General features: G+C 41.1%; 2 protein-coding genes across 4 annotated transcripts; both read right to left on the bottom strand.

Annotated features, from left to right (window-relative positions):
• Nucleotides 1-901: 901 nt before the first annotated feature.
• Nucleotides 902-2,628, bottom strand: TCEAL3 (transcription elongation factor A like 3). Its single transcript, XM_070463042.1, has 2 exons — nt 2,625-2,628; nt 902-1,639 (listed from the first exon to the last, which is right to left on the bottom strand). Exons 1-2 carry the CDS (start codon nt 2,626-2,628, stop codon nt 1,155-1,157), a joined length of 489 nt encoding a protein of 162 aa, XP_070319143.1. The 3' UTR covers nt 902-1,154.
• A 9,511-nt stretch (nt 2,629-12,139) lies between these two features.
• Nucleotides 12,140-14,414, bottom strand: TCEAL4 (transcription elongation factor A like 4). Of its 3 annotated transcripts, none has more exons than XM_070463050.1 (3): nt 14,340-14,414; nt 13,394-13,466; nt 12,140-13,033 (listed from the first exon to the last, which is right to left on the bottom strand). In XM_070463050.1, the coding sequence occupies exon 3, from the start codon at nt 13,010-13,012 to the stop codon at nt 12,326-12,328; it is 687 nt and encodes a 228-aa protein (XP_070319151.1). In that variant the 5' UTR covers nt 13,013-13,033; nt 13,394-13,466; nt 14,340-14,414; the 3' UTR covers nt 12,140-12,325. The 3 variants fall into 3 exon arrangements, with proteins under 3 accessions (XP_070319151.1, XP_070319150.1, XP_020759742.2); XM_070463049.1 differs by lacking the exon at nt 14,340-14,414 and adding an exon at nt 14,046-14,169 and having other exon boundaries at nt 12,140-13,038; XM_020904083.2 differs by lacking the exon at nt 14,340-14,414 and adding an exon at nt 14,046-14,167.
• Nucleotides 14,415-16,256: the final 1,842 nt, after the last annotated feature.

The following is a 16,256-nucleotide window of genomic DNA, read 5'->3' as shown; positions in this document are numbered from 1 at the left end:
CCTACCCTCAGCTGTCTCCTGAGTGTCTGACAAGGTTCAGAGTCCTACTGCTACAAAGTAGCTTTCCCAACACAGCTAACATATTCAGTACCTCATCTGATCCACTCAGCAGATTGTGAGGCAAGTTTTATTCCCATTTCACAGATGACAAGACTGACCTTTAGAGCACTGGATTTGTTGTAACTGTCAGGTTGATTCCTTTAGCTATGAGTCCTAGATGTAATGTTTTACTTATCATTTTACAGTCTGACAACAGGAATCTTCATTGCCCTCATAAGCTCACTGAACATTTCAATTTTTTTATCATGTATTGATTTCTAGGAATTTTTTTATTATGACAAACATCATTTAAGAAAAAGCAGAGATGAGTGAGCAAAGACAAGAAAAAGAATCACACATGTTGGGAGCCATAGGATGGTACAGGACCCAGGAGAAGGGCTGGCAGTGCCCACTGACATGGTTACAACTAAGGGAAGACATGGGGCTGGGCATACCTGTGGAGGAATGACATGGAGGTACCATCTAATGATTGGACTCATCTTTGAGTACAAGCAAGACCTATTTTCTGGCTACAATGTAGGAAAAAACTATCACCTAGTTTTTAGTTTTCATGGTTTTCTTCTGTGCACAAATGCATTATGCAAACATTTACTACTTTTACAAAGTGAAGTGTTAGTCACTCAGTCATGTCTGACTCTTTGCGATCCCATGGACTGTAGCCTACCAGGCTCCTCTGTCCATGGCATTTCCCAGGCAAGAATACTGGAGTGGGTGGCCATTTCCTCCTCCAGGGGATCTTCCTGACCCAGGGATCAAACCTAGGTCTCTTGCATTGCAGGCAATTCTTTACAGTCTGAGCCACCAGGGAAGCCCTTTTACAAAACTGGTTTGATACTATACATTTGGTTCTGAAAAATGTTTTTTTATTGTTCTTTTTACAGTGTACCATGAACATCTCTTTCATGAACATGGGTGAAAACCCCCTACTGAAACATAGAGCACTGTAGTTGGAGCAAATGGCTGCTGGTAAGGACAGTGACACCTAAAGCAAAGTATCAGCTTGAGGATAAAGCACATAGCCTGGCAAGTGACTGCCAGGGAAAGCAGGGTCAGTGATATTCTCATCAAAGAAACCAGAATCAAATACCAAGGCATTAAAAATATGGGATATCATGTAAGCCCCTTTGGCTCCTCCCTCCTCCCCTCATTCCCTTGACACCTTCTTGCCCCCTTGGGGTGAATGGATCCTGTACATCTCTTTGTATCCAATGAAATCCACCCATTTTCTGTCTTTTCCTTAGCTCTTCAAGCTGAGCCCTTGACAGATCTCCACATTCTTTCAGCATCTCCTCAACTCCCAGATACCTTTCCTGTAAGTTGTCCTGATAGTCCTTGGGGGAATCCTCCATCGTCCTGTCCGTTTTTCTTTTTGCCTTCTGGGGCACATAATCTTCATCAGGGCGCTTTTCAGCAGCACACGACTGGCTCTCTGACTTTGCCTGGGACTCTGGCTTGCCCTTCTTGAGTGGGTTTCCCTCAGCTTCGAACTTGCCTTGCTTTTCTTTCTTCCCTTCATCTGCTGGTTGTCCCTCATCTGTGGTTTGTCTCTCATCGTCTGGCTGTCCCTCATTCTGGAGCCCTCACTCCTGTTCTGACTTTCCCCTCCACTTCCGGCTTTTCTTTCTCATCTGATTTTCCTCCATTTTCAGGCTCTACTTCATCTTCTGGCTTTCCCTCACTTTCCAACTTTCCTTCATTTTCATTTCAGTTTTTCCATATTGAGATGTCCCCTCCTTTTCCTGTCCTGGGAAATAAGGGTGGTGGTGAGGGGAGAAGAGACAAAGAGAAGACAAGGGAGACTGAGGGCTTGGGTGGCAGACGGGTCTGGACAGCACTGGCATCTCACCTGCGTCAGGGGGTCCCCTGACCTGGCCCGGCCTAGTTTGCCTTCTGCCTACCCTTTACCCCACCATTCCTCCTGCACTGAGAGCCAACCATTCCCTGGAAGGCCCTGCCACCTTGTACCATACTTTAGCATGGCGGGGAGGGTGTATATTATATCTGGTGGGGGGATGGGAAGTGGGGCCCTCAAATGCTACCCAAGCTGTGCCCCCCAGCCCCATGCCTGTCCAGTGCCCTCCCCTTTTTCACTGACCTGCAGGGATTCTGGCCAGGTTCCTCCTCCTTTTCTAGTCTTGCAGTGTTGGGAACAGACATGCAGACCTGCAGACAGACAGGAGACAGAGAGGGACTGCACAGTCCATGGACTGGGGTCCCTTTCCTGAATCTGGGCCCTCCTCATCCTACAATTTTTCCCCTACCTCTCCTGCATCCCAGCCACCATTACTTTTCAGGCCTCGGGCACCAGACCAGGATGCTTTCCAAACTATTTTGGATCTCTGTGTCTTCCTCATGCGCAAGCAACCCTCTGCCTCTCCACCCCTTTAGGTGAGGTCAGTTCTTTCCTCCTGGGCTCAGAGTGTGAAAAGGAATTATTTTCAGAACTTGTCTACGTTTCACCGTCGCACTGCAGGGACACCCCCCGCACACACACACAATTTCAGGCTCAAAAATGGGTGGAGGGCACAGAGGAGGGCCGTCGAGGAGGAGATGGGGCCACTTGCCCATGTTGTGCCTCACCATTCTCCTCATTCATCTCGGGACCCCCTCCTCCCTCCCCGTCTCTCCCCGCTGCTCCTGGATCCTAGTCCCATCAGCTTCCACCCCTGACCAGGACGCCAGCAGTGGCCACTTTCACACTGACCTGTGGGGCCCGGGCCAGGTCTGTGCCTCCTTGGGCTTGCCTAAGCCCTTTCGCTCTTCACCCGGGCAGCTCTGGGAACTGGTTCTGTGCGAGCAGGGCGAGCATGGGGGCTGCTCCCCACATTGGCGCCCAGCTAGTCATGTGAGCGTCGCGTCACCCCACTCCCTCGCCCCCAGCCCAGAGGGGCTCTGGAAGGTGAGGGCTGGCAGGGGTGGTGGTTGGAGAAGGAGGCATTACCGATAAAGCAGGAGTGGAGAGGCTTCCTGTCTGCAGGTGCTTTACCTGGAGCATCTCGGGTCCTCCCTCAGCATCCCTCTGAGATGCCCATTATCCCCAGTTGTGGCAGCTGATCACAGGGAAGGTACCAGATTTTGCCTAGAGCGCCACATAACCCCACAGCCCGCTTTCAAGACTAGCTCCTCCTGACTCTAGAGCCCTGGTGCTGGTTCCACTAGGGAGCTGCGCTGCCACCTTGTGTAGCTGTGTCCTGAGCCTCAGCTCTTCTCAGTCCATGTGTTCTCTCTCCCTGACTCTGTCTGTTTTCCTGTAAATCAGTTCAGTTCAGTTCAGTCGCTCTTCCCTGCCCTGAATCTCGACTCATTTTTGCTTTCCCACCAAAAATATAGGTGAGTGCTTATTTCCCCAGTTTTCAACATAATGTGACATAGTTTTTAATTTTCACTGATATGATAAATGAGTAGTAGTATATCCATGGCATTTTACTTTGCATTTCTGTTTAATAGCAAATTAAATATCATTGTGAATTGTCTGTTCATGTCTTTTCCACATCTTTTTCTTTAAAAAAAAAATATTTATTTTTATTTATTTGGCTGCACCAGGTCTTAGTTGTGGCGTGTGGGATCTAGTTCCCTGACCAGGGATCAAACCTGGGCCCCCTGCATTGGGAACATGGAGTCTTAGCCACTGGACCACCAGGGAAGTTCCTTTTCTACATTCTTCTATTGGGTTATTGCTCCTTCAAACTTTTCAAGTGTTCTTTATACATTATATTAGGCCTCTATCTGTTATAAAATTTGCAAATATTTACTTACAACTTATTAGTTGCTTTTTGACTTTTTTATGATGTATTTCTGCCATGCATTAAAAAAAGGAGTCACATTTATCACATTTGTCTTTTATTGCATCTAGATTTTTGACTCATAGTTAAAAGCTCTTTTTCTACATGAGGTCAAAGAGGAATTCCTCATTTTCTTTTAGTACTCATATGGTTAACTGTATTTGTCTTAAGGGCATCTATGGTTAAGAAGTAAAAGTTAAGGAATAAACCAGTGTTAAGTGAGTTGAAGCTTTAGAAGACTCAAAGAACTAGAATAACAAAACTCAAAGCCCAAGTCTTATTAAAAGGGAAGGAGTTTCCTAGGAACTTCAAATGTTTCACTTTAAGGGTATTTATAAACTGGAAATAAACTAACCCTCACAAAGTCTTTTAGCTTGGCTTTGCAACATCTAGGTGGGCTAGGTAAAGTTTAATTTTTGAATATAGATTATGGTGGTTTTAGACAGGAAGTGTCCTTATGGGCCTAACCAGTGCAAACAAAATCTTCTTTGGAGAAAGATTCCATCATCCTCAGCCTCAGTTTATTCCAACAAACACCTATTTAAGTACAATGCCCATACACAAAGATAACCAGAAAAACAAAGAAAAGAGACATCATAGATAAAAAGCACCATAGGCAATAGACAACACAAGCAGATCCATTAGCTTTGAATTATTCAAATTATCAGATACAGACTACCAAACCACAGTGCTTGGCATCATCAACTCAATGGACATGAGTTTGAGCAAACTCTGGGAGATAGTAAAGGACAGGGAAGCCTGGCATGCTGCAGTCCATGGGGTTGCAAAGAGTTAGACATGACTGAGTGACTGAACAACAAAACCATGATGCTCAGTGTATTCAGATAAATAAAATCCAATCTTGAAAATTTCAACAGGGAACCAGAAAACCAAAAAAAAAGTAGAGAAAAAAGAAAACTCCAAAACTGAAAAATAACAAAGCTGAAATTAGAAATTCAGTGGATGGCTTTAACAGCAGATTAGATGCAACTCGAGAGAATTAAATAACTAGAAATTATATTCAGATGAAATTATCTGTAAGGCTGCACAGGTGGTCAAAAAGATGGAAAATACAGACAGGATGGTAGGATAAGGTCTAATACATGTTCAATTGGAATTCGAAAAGGAAAAGAGAAATGGAACTGTTCAGAGGCAATCTCTGAAGATTTAATGGCTGAGGATTTTTCAAAACTGATGAAAGACATTGATCCATAGATCTAAGAAGTCTAACAAATCCCAAACAGGATAAATAAAAAGAAGTCCATGCATAGAATACATAATAGTGAATTTACAGATAATTCAAGACAAAGAAAAAATCATAAAAATAGCCAAAAAGATAGAGTATGCCTCAAAAGGAACAAAACTTAGGCTAATTACTGGCTTTTCAATGGCAATGATGAAAGCATGAAGATGGTAAAGTGACATCTTTAGTATCTTGAAAGAAAGTAAATGCCAACCAAGAAAATAACCAGCAAAAATACCCTTGAAAAATGAAGGCAAAATAAAAGCTTTATAAATAAACCAAAACAAAGAGTTTCTAGCAGCAGTCAGAAACCAAAGGAAATACTCAATTCTATGGGGCATTCTTCAGATAACAGGAAAATGATCTCAGATGGAAGACTGGGGATGAAGGAAGGAAAAGAAAGCAATTAAAAGGTTAAATATCTATCTATAAATCAATACTGCATACAATAATATTATCTTGTTAATTTATACTGACAACACAGGAGTCAAGAGGACTAGAGTAAAAGTATTTAATGTTCTGGCATTATCTAAAGAGTATGTATAAGTATAAATTAATGTTAGCCTTTAGTAAGTCAAGACTGTATGCTATAATTACCAGATAACTATTAAGGAAGAGTAAGAGAGTAAAACTTCGAAGCTAATAGAGGGGCAAAAATAAGAAAATAATCAATCCTAAGGAAGAAAAAACTAAGATAAACCAGATGGGGTATAAGAGAAGGAATGTGGTACAATGGTTATATCCAATATCAATAGCAGTAAGTACATTAATGTAAATAGTTTACATGAAACAATTAAGAAACAAAGATTTTTGGACTGGAAAAACCCAACTATATACTATTTACAAAAGATATATAGGAAATGTCTGAAGATACATAAAGACTGAAAGTAAAAGCATAGGGAAAAAATAACATGAAAACACTAAGCAAAAGAAAGCCATTATAGTTAAATTAATAACAAAATAGACTTTAAAGCAAAAAGCATTATAAGACATAAGCATCACTTAATGATATTTAAAATTTCTATGCATTTATTAAACAGACCTCAAAATAAATAATATTAAATCTGACAGAACTACAAGGAGAAATAAAAAAGTACCTTCCATTTCAGTGTTAACACTCCTATCTCTATAACTGTAAATATTTAAAATGTTGAAAGGAAAAAAAAACACTAACCTAAAATTCTATACCCAGTGAAATAATCCTTCAAAAGTGAAGGAGAAATAAAGACTTTCTCAGACAAACAAAAACTGATGGAATTCAGCATCAGCAAACCTTTCCTTCAGGAAATGGTAAAAGATTTTCTTCAGGCAGCAGAAAAATGGTGCAGGCCAGCAACTCAAACCTACATAAAGGAAGAGCATTGAAAATGCAATGAATGAAAGTATAATGAAATCTTTTGTCTTATTCTTAGTTGACGTAAAACACAACTCTTTATCTAAAGTAATAAAATAACAGTGTATTGAATGATTGCAGGAAATGGATGAGTGAAATGAATAATGAACACTTAATGTACCTGTACTACATACAAGTGAGGCAGAACAATGTTATTTGAAAATTTTCTTAAAAATGTAAACTTGAGGGAAATCATTGAAAAATTTTAAAGAAATATAATTGATACACTGAGAGAAGACAAGTAGAATCATGTAAAATACTTAATTAAAACTAGAGAAGGCAGACTTCCCTGGTGGTCCAATGGCTAAGACTCCACACTCCCAATGCAGGAGGCATGGGTTTTATCCTTGATCAGGAATATAGATCCTACATGCTGCAACTAAACTGAAAGATCCCACATGTCATAACTAAGACCCGGTGCAGGCAAAAATAAACTAGAGAAGGCAGAAAAAGAAGCCTCTGGCAACAAATGGAAAACAGTTATAAACATGGTTGATACTAAATCCAAATATATTGAGTCATTTTAAATATGAATGGTCTAAATACATCAATTAAAGATTGAAGCTATCAGAGTGAATTTAAAAAAACCAACTATATGCTGTGTACAAGAAGCCCACTTTAAATATAAAGAGTGAGTGAAAGTGAAAGTTGCTCAGTCGTGTCCAACTCTTTGCGACCCCATGGACTATATATGTCCATGGAATTTTCCAGGCCAGAATACTGGAGTGGATAGCCTTTCCCTTCTCCAAGGGATATTCCCAACCCAGGGATTGAACCTAGGTCTCCTGCATTACAGGTGGATTCTTTACCAGCTGAACCACAAGGAAAGCCCAAGAATACTGGAGTGGGTAGCCTATCCCTTCTCCAGGGGATCTTCCCAACCCAGGAATCGAACTGGGGTCTCCTGCATTGCAGGTGAATTCTTTACCAACTGAGCTATCAGGGAAGCCCTGATAAAGAGTGAGAAGTTAAAAGTAAAGCAACAGAGAAAGATCTGCACTAGTCAAAAAAAATCTGGACAAAAGAAGAAAGCTGGAGTACATAATTTCAGACAAAGCAGAACAAGGAAAATTATCAGAGATCAAAAGAGGCACTACATAATGATAAAGGGATCAATTCTGAGCAAAACATATAATAATCCTAAACATGTATATGTACATGACAAAAGTGTCAAAATATATGAAGCGAAAACTGATAGAGCTGAAAGGAGAAACAGACAAACCTATTATTATAGTTACAAACTTTAATGCCCCCAATCAGTAATTGACAGATTAAGCAAGCAGAGTATCAATAAGGGTCTAGCCAGAGAAGGAAATGGCAACCTACTCCAGTATTCTTGCCTGGAGAATTTCACTGGACAGAGGAGCTTGGCAGGCTACAGTCCATGGGATCACAAAAAGTCAGACACGACTGAGCGACTAACACAGAGTCGATCTGAACAGCATTATTAATCAACTTGATTTAATTCACATTTATAGAACATTCCATTCAACATTCAAGCTTATATAGAACATGAGCTCAAGAGAGTCCATAAAACCCACCTTAACAAATTTAAAAGAATAGAAATCATAAAAGTATGCTCTCAGTAGACTTAAACTAGAAATCAACAACAGGATAGATGGTGAACCCAAATACTTGGAAATTAAGCAACACATTTCTAAATAACCCATGAGTCAAAGAAGAATTTTCAACAGAAATTTTAAAATGCTTTGAACTAAATGAAAATACAACATATCAAAATCTCTGGGGTAAAGCAACAGCAACGCTTAAAGGGAAATTTCTAGCTTAAACACATATATGGAAAAGAAGGCTATGCTTTCTTCTTAGGAAACTAAAGAAAGAAGAGTAATTTAAGCCTAGTGAAAGTGAAAGTGAAAGTCACTCAGTCGTGTCCGACTCTGCGACCCCATGGACTGTATAGTCCATGGAATTCTCCATGCCAGAATACTGGAGTGGGTAGCCTTTCCCTTCTCCAGGGGATCTTCCCAACCCAGGGATCAAACCCTAGAGCAAACAGGAAAAAAGAAATAACTAGAGACAAAATCAAAGGAAAGTGAAAACAGGAAAACAACAGAGGAAATCAACAAAACCAAAAGTTGGTTCTTTGAAAAGATAAAATTGTTAAATCTCTTATGAGGGTAACCAAGAAAACAAGAAAGACTCAAATTAACAATATCAGAAGTGAAAGTGGGGTTATCACTCCTGATCCCATGGACATTAAGAAGGTAATGAAGTTAATAACTACGAGAAACTCTGTGCCTGCCTACAAATTAGATAACTTAAGATGAAATGGACTAATTACTCAAAAGATACAAACTCCTAAAACTCACACAAGAGGAAAAAGATAACCTGAATAGTTCTGTATCTATTAAAGAAATTGAATCAATAATTAATAACCTTCCAAAGATAGAAATCACTAGCACCAAATTCTGCCAAACATTTAAGGATCACCAGTAAACAATTAGAAATCACCAGTGAATTCTACCAAACGTTTAAGTTAGAAATAATACCAATTCTCCACAATCTCTTCCATAAAACTGAAGTAGAGAACACCTGACTCATTCTGTGAGACCAATATTACCCTAATTCCAAAACCAGATAAAAGATACTACAAGAAAGGAAAACTACAGACCAATATCACTAATGGACACAGACACATATCCTCAACAAAGTATTATAAACTGAATCCAAAAATGTATAAAAAGTTATGTGCCAAACAACTGAAATTTATTCCAGGTATTCAAGGTTGATTCAACATTTGAAAATCAATTGATATAACCCACTACATGTTAACAGACTAAAAAAGAAAAAATATATGATATTATTTAATACAGAAAAAGTATTTGACAGACTCCAACAACCATTTATGATAAATGCTTTCAAGCTGGGAGTAGAGGGGAACTTCCTCAATTTGATAAAGAATATCTACATGGTGACTGAACAACAAAAACTACAAGAAACTAACATTATACTTAGTGATGAAAAAGGAGACACTTCACCTGGAGTGTCAGGAACAGGACAAGGATGTCCTTTCTCATTGCTCCTATTGAACATCATACTGGAAGTCCTAGCTAGTGCATTAAGGCAAAAAAGGAAATAAAAAGTGTACAGATTAGAACTGAGGAAATAAATCTATATATTTGCAGACGAAATGACGGTCTATGTAGAAAATGCCAAACCATTGACAGATTCCTGGTCACAAGATCACAGGATATAAGTTAATATATAAATTTAATTGCTTTCCTATATACCAGCAACGAACAACTGGAATTTGATATTTAAAAGTGCATTTATAACAACATTCCCACAACACAGAATCTGACAAAAGACTCTTAAGTATATCACAAATGCATGAAACCTCACTGAAAAGGATGGAAGAATGACACTGATATAGGTAACTTTGGAAATGAGTGGAGTCTGTTAAGACTAAAGACAAAATTTTCTCTCTATATATTTTAAAACATATAAAGATGTATAATGTACATACATATATATATATATATATGGAGAGAGACAGAAAGAGATGCATATAGATCTTCTTTCTTTATCAACTGAAAGGGCCTAGAAGCAATGATATCCAAATGGTAGGGTGTACACTTAACATCTAAATCTTGGCTTTTAGTACCATTCTCCAACCAAAGGTACCAGAGTCCCTTGGAGAAATGGTTGATTCTAGGATTTGGGCAGGAAATATGCAAGATATGACTAGACCATTTTGTAGTGCCAGAAAGTTTTATAAAAACACACACACACGTACACAATGATGGGGGTATGTTAAATAGATGCAAGAGCCAACTCAAAGAACTTCCAATGGCCAAAAGTGGAAAAATTTGAGTGGAAAAATATATATAGTAGTATTATAGTCCAAAGTATATTAAATAAATAGGGAGAAATCAAATATGCAGAATTCCAAATAAATGTTGGAGATACTTCATCTTCAATGAGATTGAACATAACACTGCAGTCTTTTAAGTGTAGACTGTGCGGAGTGACTTTCTTCCAAAGAGTATAGTCTAGAAAGGGAGAAATAAAAGAGTAACTTTACCATGTAGAATCCTGAGACCACTACTTCAGCCAGGTGACCAACATTAACATCAACAGTGATAATATTGATAGTATATACCCTTTATATGATGCAATTTTGCCTGTGTGATCCTCTTCCCAAAAAAGCACTTAACACACCTCTCTAACCATAAGCGAAAAATCAAGCAAACTGAAATTGCGGTACACTATACAAAGTACCTGACCAGTGCTTCTCAAGAGTGTCAAGACATCAGAAACAGGGAAAGTGTGAGAAACTGTCACAGCCAAGAGGAACCTAAGGAGACATGATGACTAATTGTAAGATGATAACCTGGATGGGATCCTGGGACAGAAAAAAGACATTAAGGAAAAACTGAGGTACTCTGAATAAAGAATGTATCTTGGTTAATGATAATGTATCAACATTGGTTCATTGTGACAAACACTTCAAGCTAAAAAGTAACGATGTTAATAACAAGTATGGGGTATATGGAAACTGCATCTTTGTAATAATTCTGTAAATATACAACTGGCCTAAAAGTTTAAAGAAACACTATAAGCAAATAAAAGGCTAATGAAGAGCCAGAGGGGAAAAAAATCACATAGGTAGATGGGTCTGCTGAAATGATAAGCCAGGGCTTAACAGGAATTTCCTAGGAGACAACTTCTAAGAAAAAAAGAGTCAGCAGACATGAGATTAACAGGTGAGAACAGCATAGCATCTGGTCACAGATTTTTCTCCTGGTTCAATCTCCAGTATCTAAATCCAGTGCAGATGGCTGTATGCAGAAACACACACAAACCAACAAAATACTTGGAAAGGTATGTTTTATAAGAACTTTATAAATAGCAAGACCCAAGTGACAACTGGGTGCTACCCAGGTGAGTTAGGGTAACTTTACTATAGAGAATTGTCCACCTTTCAGTAGTGACACGGTATTGCTTTAGACCCATCATGGTCTCCAGCCCATCAGCCCAGCAGTGGGAGCATTAGGAGGGTACAGTACCCACAAGCAGAGGCATACCACCAAAAGTCATGACATTACCCCAGCTGGAGAGGGCCACCCACCTCACAGCTATCTGGACTTATTCCTGCACACACTTGAAACCTCCTCAGGCCTCTCCAAAACATCTGATGGGGCTCTGGCCCTGCTAGTGCAGGGGAGAGGGTGGGAAGCAGCTCACATACTCAGCATCTTATTGAATATTCTCCACAGCCCTGGAAGGCAAGTTTTATCCCCAATTCACTGATGCCAAGAGTCTCCCTTACAACAATGGATCTGTAATAACTGCCAAGTTGATTCTTGCACCTTTGAGTCCCAGAGGTAATGTGACTTTTACTTAGTTCACATCCTGGCAACACAAATTTTATGTGTCTCCACTGCCTTCAGAAGGCACTTCAGTGAATAATACTTGATTGCTTGGTATTGCTTTCCTATTTTTTATCTTTCATTATTGCTATGATAAAAAGTAATCTGTGTTTTAAGAGAATATAAACAGATGAACAAAAAAACAGAAAAAAAAATCAGCCACAGATAACCACTGTTGATTTTTAGTAGACAGTTTTCAGTTTTTCCTGTACATGGATCACTAGTAAAGTATCTTTGTAGTTTTACAAAAATGGACTGATGCCATATATATGGTTCTGAAAACTATTTTTGTTTTTAATTTTACAATGCACCATAAACATTTTTCCATGCAATGATGAAAATCTGCTACTGAAACACAGAGGGCTGCAGTTGAATAATGAGAGCGACACCTAAAGTATAGGATTAGCATAAGGTTAAATAAAGCACAAGGCCTGGGAAATGCCTGCCAGAGGCACTACACAAAAGGAATGTCCTCAAAGCCCCTTTGCGGAGCCCTACAGCCACCCCTGAGTTCCCTTGGGCCCCGTGGGTGGAAGGGGTCCTGTAAACTTTTTTGCATCCACATAAACCCCCCCAATTTCTGTCTGGTTTTCTTCACCTCATCCTCTACCCTGGCCATCTTGTCAAATTGTCTTATCATCTCTTCATTGCTCAACTGCATATCATGTATGGCCTCCTTGTATTCCTTGAGACACTGAGCCAGCCCCTTGTTGGTTTTTCTTTTGGCCTTCCTGGGTACATCCTCCCCAGCTGGGCGCTTTCCGCCAGCCCTTAGTTCCCTTGGTTCGCTGGCTGGCTTGTCTTCTTTTGGTTTTCCCTCACTCACTGGCTTTCCTTCACTCTCTGGCTTCCCCTCACTCTCTGCTTTTCTTTCTTTTGCTTTTTCCTCACTCACTGGCATTCCCTGGCTCTCTGGGTTTCCTTCTTTTAGTTTTGTCTCTCTCTCTGACCTTTCCTTATCCTTTAATACTTCCTCATCTGTCTTTCCCTTGTGATCTGTCCTTCCCTTGTTTTCTAATATTTCTTTGTCTTCCTTAGTAGTAGCTGCTCCTGGTTTTCCTGCATCCAGTGGCTGTTCTTTGTTTTCCATCTTGCCTTGGTTCTCAGGCTTTGCTTCATTTTCACTGCAGAGTTTTTCCATGTTGAGTGTCCCCTCCTTTTCCTGTCCTGGGAGTGGGGCGGGGGAAGAGAAGACAAAGACGAGACAAGAGAGACTGAGGTTTTGGGGGTGAAATGCAGGTCCGGATAGTAGTAGTCATTTCTTGCCGTTTGTCAGGGATCTCCTGACCTGGCCTGGCCCTCCAAGAATGCCTTTTGCCCACCCTTTACCCCACCATTCCTCGTGCACATGTGAGACAACACTTCCCTGGCAGGCCCTGCCATTTTTCCCTATGCTTGCTCAGCGCGGCAGTGTGTAAATGTGTTGGGAAGTGGGCAGTGGGGCCTCCAATTCTTCGCGGGCGGTCCCTCCACACTCCCCACCCCTCAGGGTCCCTGTCCAGTGCCCTCCTCCTTCACTGACCTGCGGGGATTCTGGACAGGTTCCTCCTCTTTCTATAGCCCAGTAGAGAGCTGGGAACAACAGACACGTAGACCTGCAGACAGACAGGAGACCGGGGATGCGCATCGGTGAATGCACAGGGACTCGGGTCCCTTTCCAGAATCCCTGCCCTCCTCACCCAACGTTTCCCTCCCTCCACCTCCTCCGCCCCATGCACCCCAGCCGCCATTTCTTTTCACGCCTCGGGCGCCAGACCAGGATGTTTTCCAAACTAATTTTGGATCTCTGCGTCCTTCTCTCCCAAAGGCAACTAGCCTCCCCACCCTTGAGGTCAACTTTCTACTCCACGCACAGAGTGGCAGAGAGGATTTATTTCCACTGCCTCACTGCTGGGGCGCCCCCTAGCTCACAATCTCCGGCTCCAAAATGGACGGAAGGCAGAGAAGAGGATGTGTAGAGAAAGGGGAATGGGTACTTGGGGTGTCCGCTTTCCCCTCCCTCCGCCCAATGGCCGCTTGCTCCCCCTTAGCCGTTTTCCCACCGCCATCACTAGCTACAGTCTGGCCAGCTCCCCTCGACCAGAACCCCATCCCCAACCTTTCTCCTTTCCGCGCCCGTTCCTCCTCCCCCATTCCGGTGTCCCACAGGCAGCGACGAGAACCCTCACACTGACCTGAAAGAACCAGGAGCAAAAACTAGGGGCTCGCAGACGGCTCCGGGTCCGACAGGACCGACGGAAGGCCAGTACCCGTACCGGTGTCCACTTCTGGGCCCAGCGGTCACGTGAGCGTCGCGTCACCCGAGCTCCGCCCCCGCACCCCGCCCACCAGCCGGCGTCTGCGAGCCGCCCACCGCCTCCCTCCGGCAGGTGCCTCTTAACCTCTCTGGGCCCTTTTGTCCTTTTCCTCTTCTTGAGAAGTTGGTCAAAGAAATAATTTTAGTAAAAATCACAGAGGTGGGGACTTACCTGGCAGTCCAGTGGTTAGCTCTCAGCGCTTCCACTGCAGCGGGCACGGGTTCTATCCGCGGTGGGAGAACTAAGATCCCACATGCTGCCTGGCGCCACCAAAACAAAACAAAACCTCAGAGGCTTTTTTTTTTTTTTTTTTTTTAATGGTTTGGGCAGTCTGGGGGAGGAGTCTTAACTTTGCTCTTAAATTCCATTGAAAGAGCATAGACTTACAAATGAAATCCTATGACTGTGAACTTTAATATTGTACAAAGAGTAGAATATTGCACTTTTAGGAAAAAATGTTACCGTCAAAGTGAAATTGTCCCTTTTTCCTGGTATGCAAAACGTAAGTTTTCTAATCAATTAAATATTTAGATCTGAAAATGAATTTATATTTGAAACAAATGAAAGAATGATTTTTATTTTTAAGTGAGAGACTGAATACACGGACGATGACCAGATGACGATAGAATTGTAACCCACAACCTCTGTAGCAAGGAGCCCCACAAGCCAAACCACAGCCTCTACAGCAATCTTCTGGACTTGATCAATGACTACCAGCCTTCCTATTTTTGCCCTGCTGCTAACTAGAGAAATCTAAATATGCTCCCCAAACCAATCACATAAAATACCTCTGGCTCACCAGCATTTCACTGCCAGCAACTTCCAATCAGAGAAAATATGGTCTTCGTTTTTTTCACTTTCAAGTTTTCCCATTGCCCTGCCTATCTTTAAGTCTCAGCCAAACACAAGTTAGGGTGGTTAACTCCCTTGTTACAACAAGCTCTTAATAACTAGCTTCTGCTTCCTACATAAGCTTTTTGTGTAGAAGGTCTTTAAAAACATAATAACTGAAAGTTGAACAATTAAGAACAGGATTGATGGATTTGATTACATAAAAACGTAAGAGATTGGGGACACATGCATTTCTCTCTGCTCTTTTTTCTAAATTTTTTTTATTGAAGTATAGTTGCATTAAAACATTGTGTTAATTGTTGCTATACACCAAAGTGACTGTTATGTATACATATGCATTCTTTTTCATATTCTTTTCCATTATGGTTTATCACAGGGTATTGAATATAGTTCCCTGTGCTATACAGTAGGACCTTGTTTATCCATTCTATATATAACAGTTTGCATCTACTAACCCCAAATTCCTGCTGCTATCCTCTCCCACCTCCCTCCCACCCCCGACCCCTCCCTGCTCTTGTAGAGTGTACTGGTAAAAATTTTCTGCAGGGCAATTTTGTAAATTGTTTAAAAATAAAAATATTTGATATTTTGGTTCAGCAATTCCAACTTGAATATTTACCCATGGGGATAATTAATAAAATGCTAAAATAGAATCTTGTGTTTTAATGTTTTAAAATTCCCATACCAATTATTTATTATGCATTTATCCTTTGCTGGAATTGGGGCTACAGTAGTGATTCTATAGGCTTTGTTTACAATGGGAGAAAAAGGAACATCACAGTTGTCCATCAGTACAGATATAGTTGTCTATCCCTTCGCCAGGGGGTCTTCCCCACCCAGGAATCAACCAGGGTTACATAATCTTCTTAGTATATTTGCTTACCCTGGTTATCTTTGGACATTTGGTTAGAAAAATAATCCTTTTATGTTGGGTGCTCAAAATGCAGTAAAAATAATTATTAACAATCCATAACCTGAAATTACTGTGGATGGTGTGACCCAAAGGATAACCACAGGATGTGGTATTGACCTATGGAGCAGCAGTCCCCAAACTTTTTGGCACCAGGGACTGGTTTTGTGGAAGATAATTTTTCCATGGGCCCTGACTGGGACTGGTTTGGGAGTGAATCTCATAAGGAGGGCACAACCTAAATCTCTTTCATGCACAGTTCACAGTGGGGTTTGCACTCCTGTGAGAATCTACTGCCACCACTGACGTAACCAGAGGTGAAGCTC

This window comes from Odocoileus virginianus, unplaced genomic scaffold (assembly GCF_023699985.2).
Source record: "Odocoileus virginianus isolate 20LAN1187 ecotype Illinois unplaced genomic scaffold, Ovbor_1.2 Unplaced_Scaffold_22, whole genome shotgun sequence".
Classification (NCBI taxonomy): Eukaryota; Metazoa; Chordata; class Mammalia; order Artiodactyla; family Cervidae; genus Odocoileus; species Odocoileus virginianus.
The sequence above is the reverse complement of the archived record's forward strand: the minus strand, read 5'-3'. Positions and strand labels throughout refer to the sequence as shown.

Excerpts from the sequence above, each read along its gene's own strand:
- TCEAL4 (XM_070463050.1), bottom strand. The coding sequence starts at position 13,012 with ATGGAAAAACTCTGCAGTGAAAATGAAGCAAAGCCTGAGAACCAAGGC.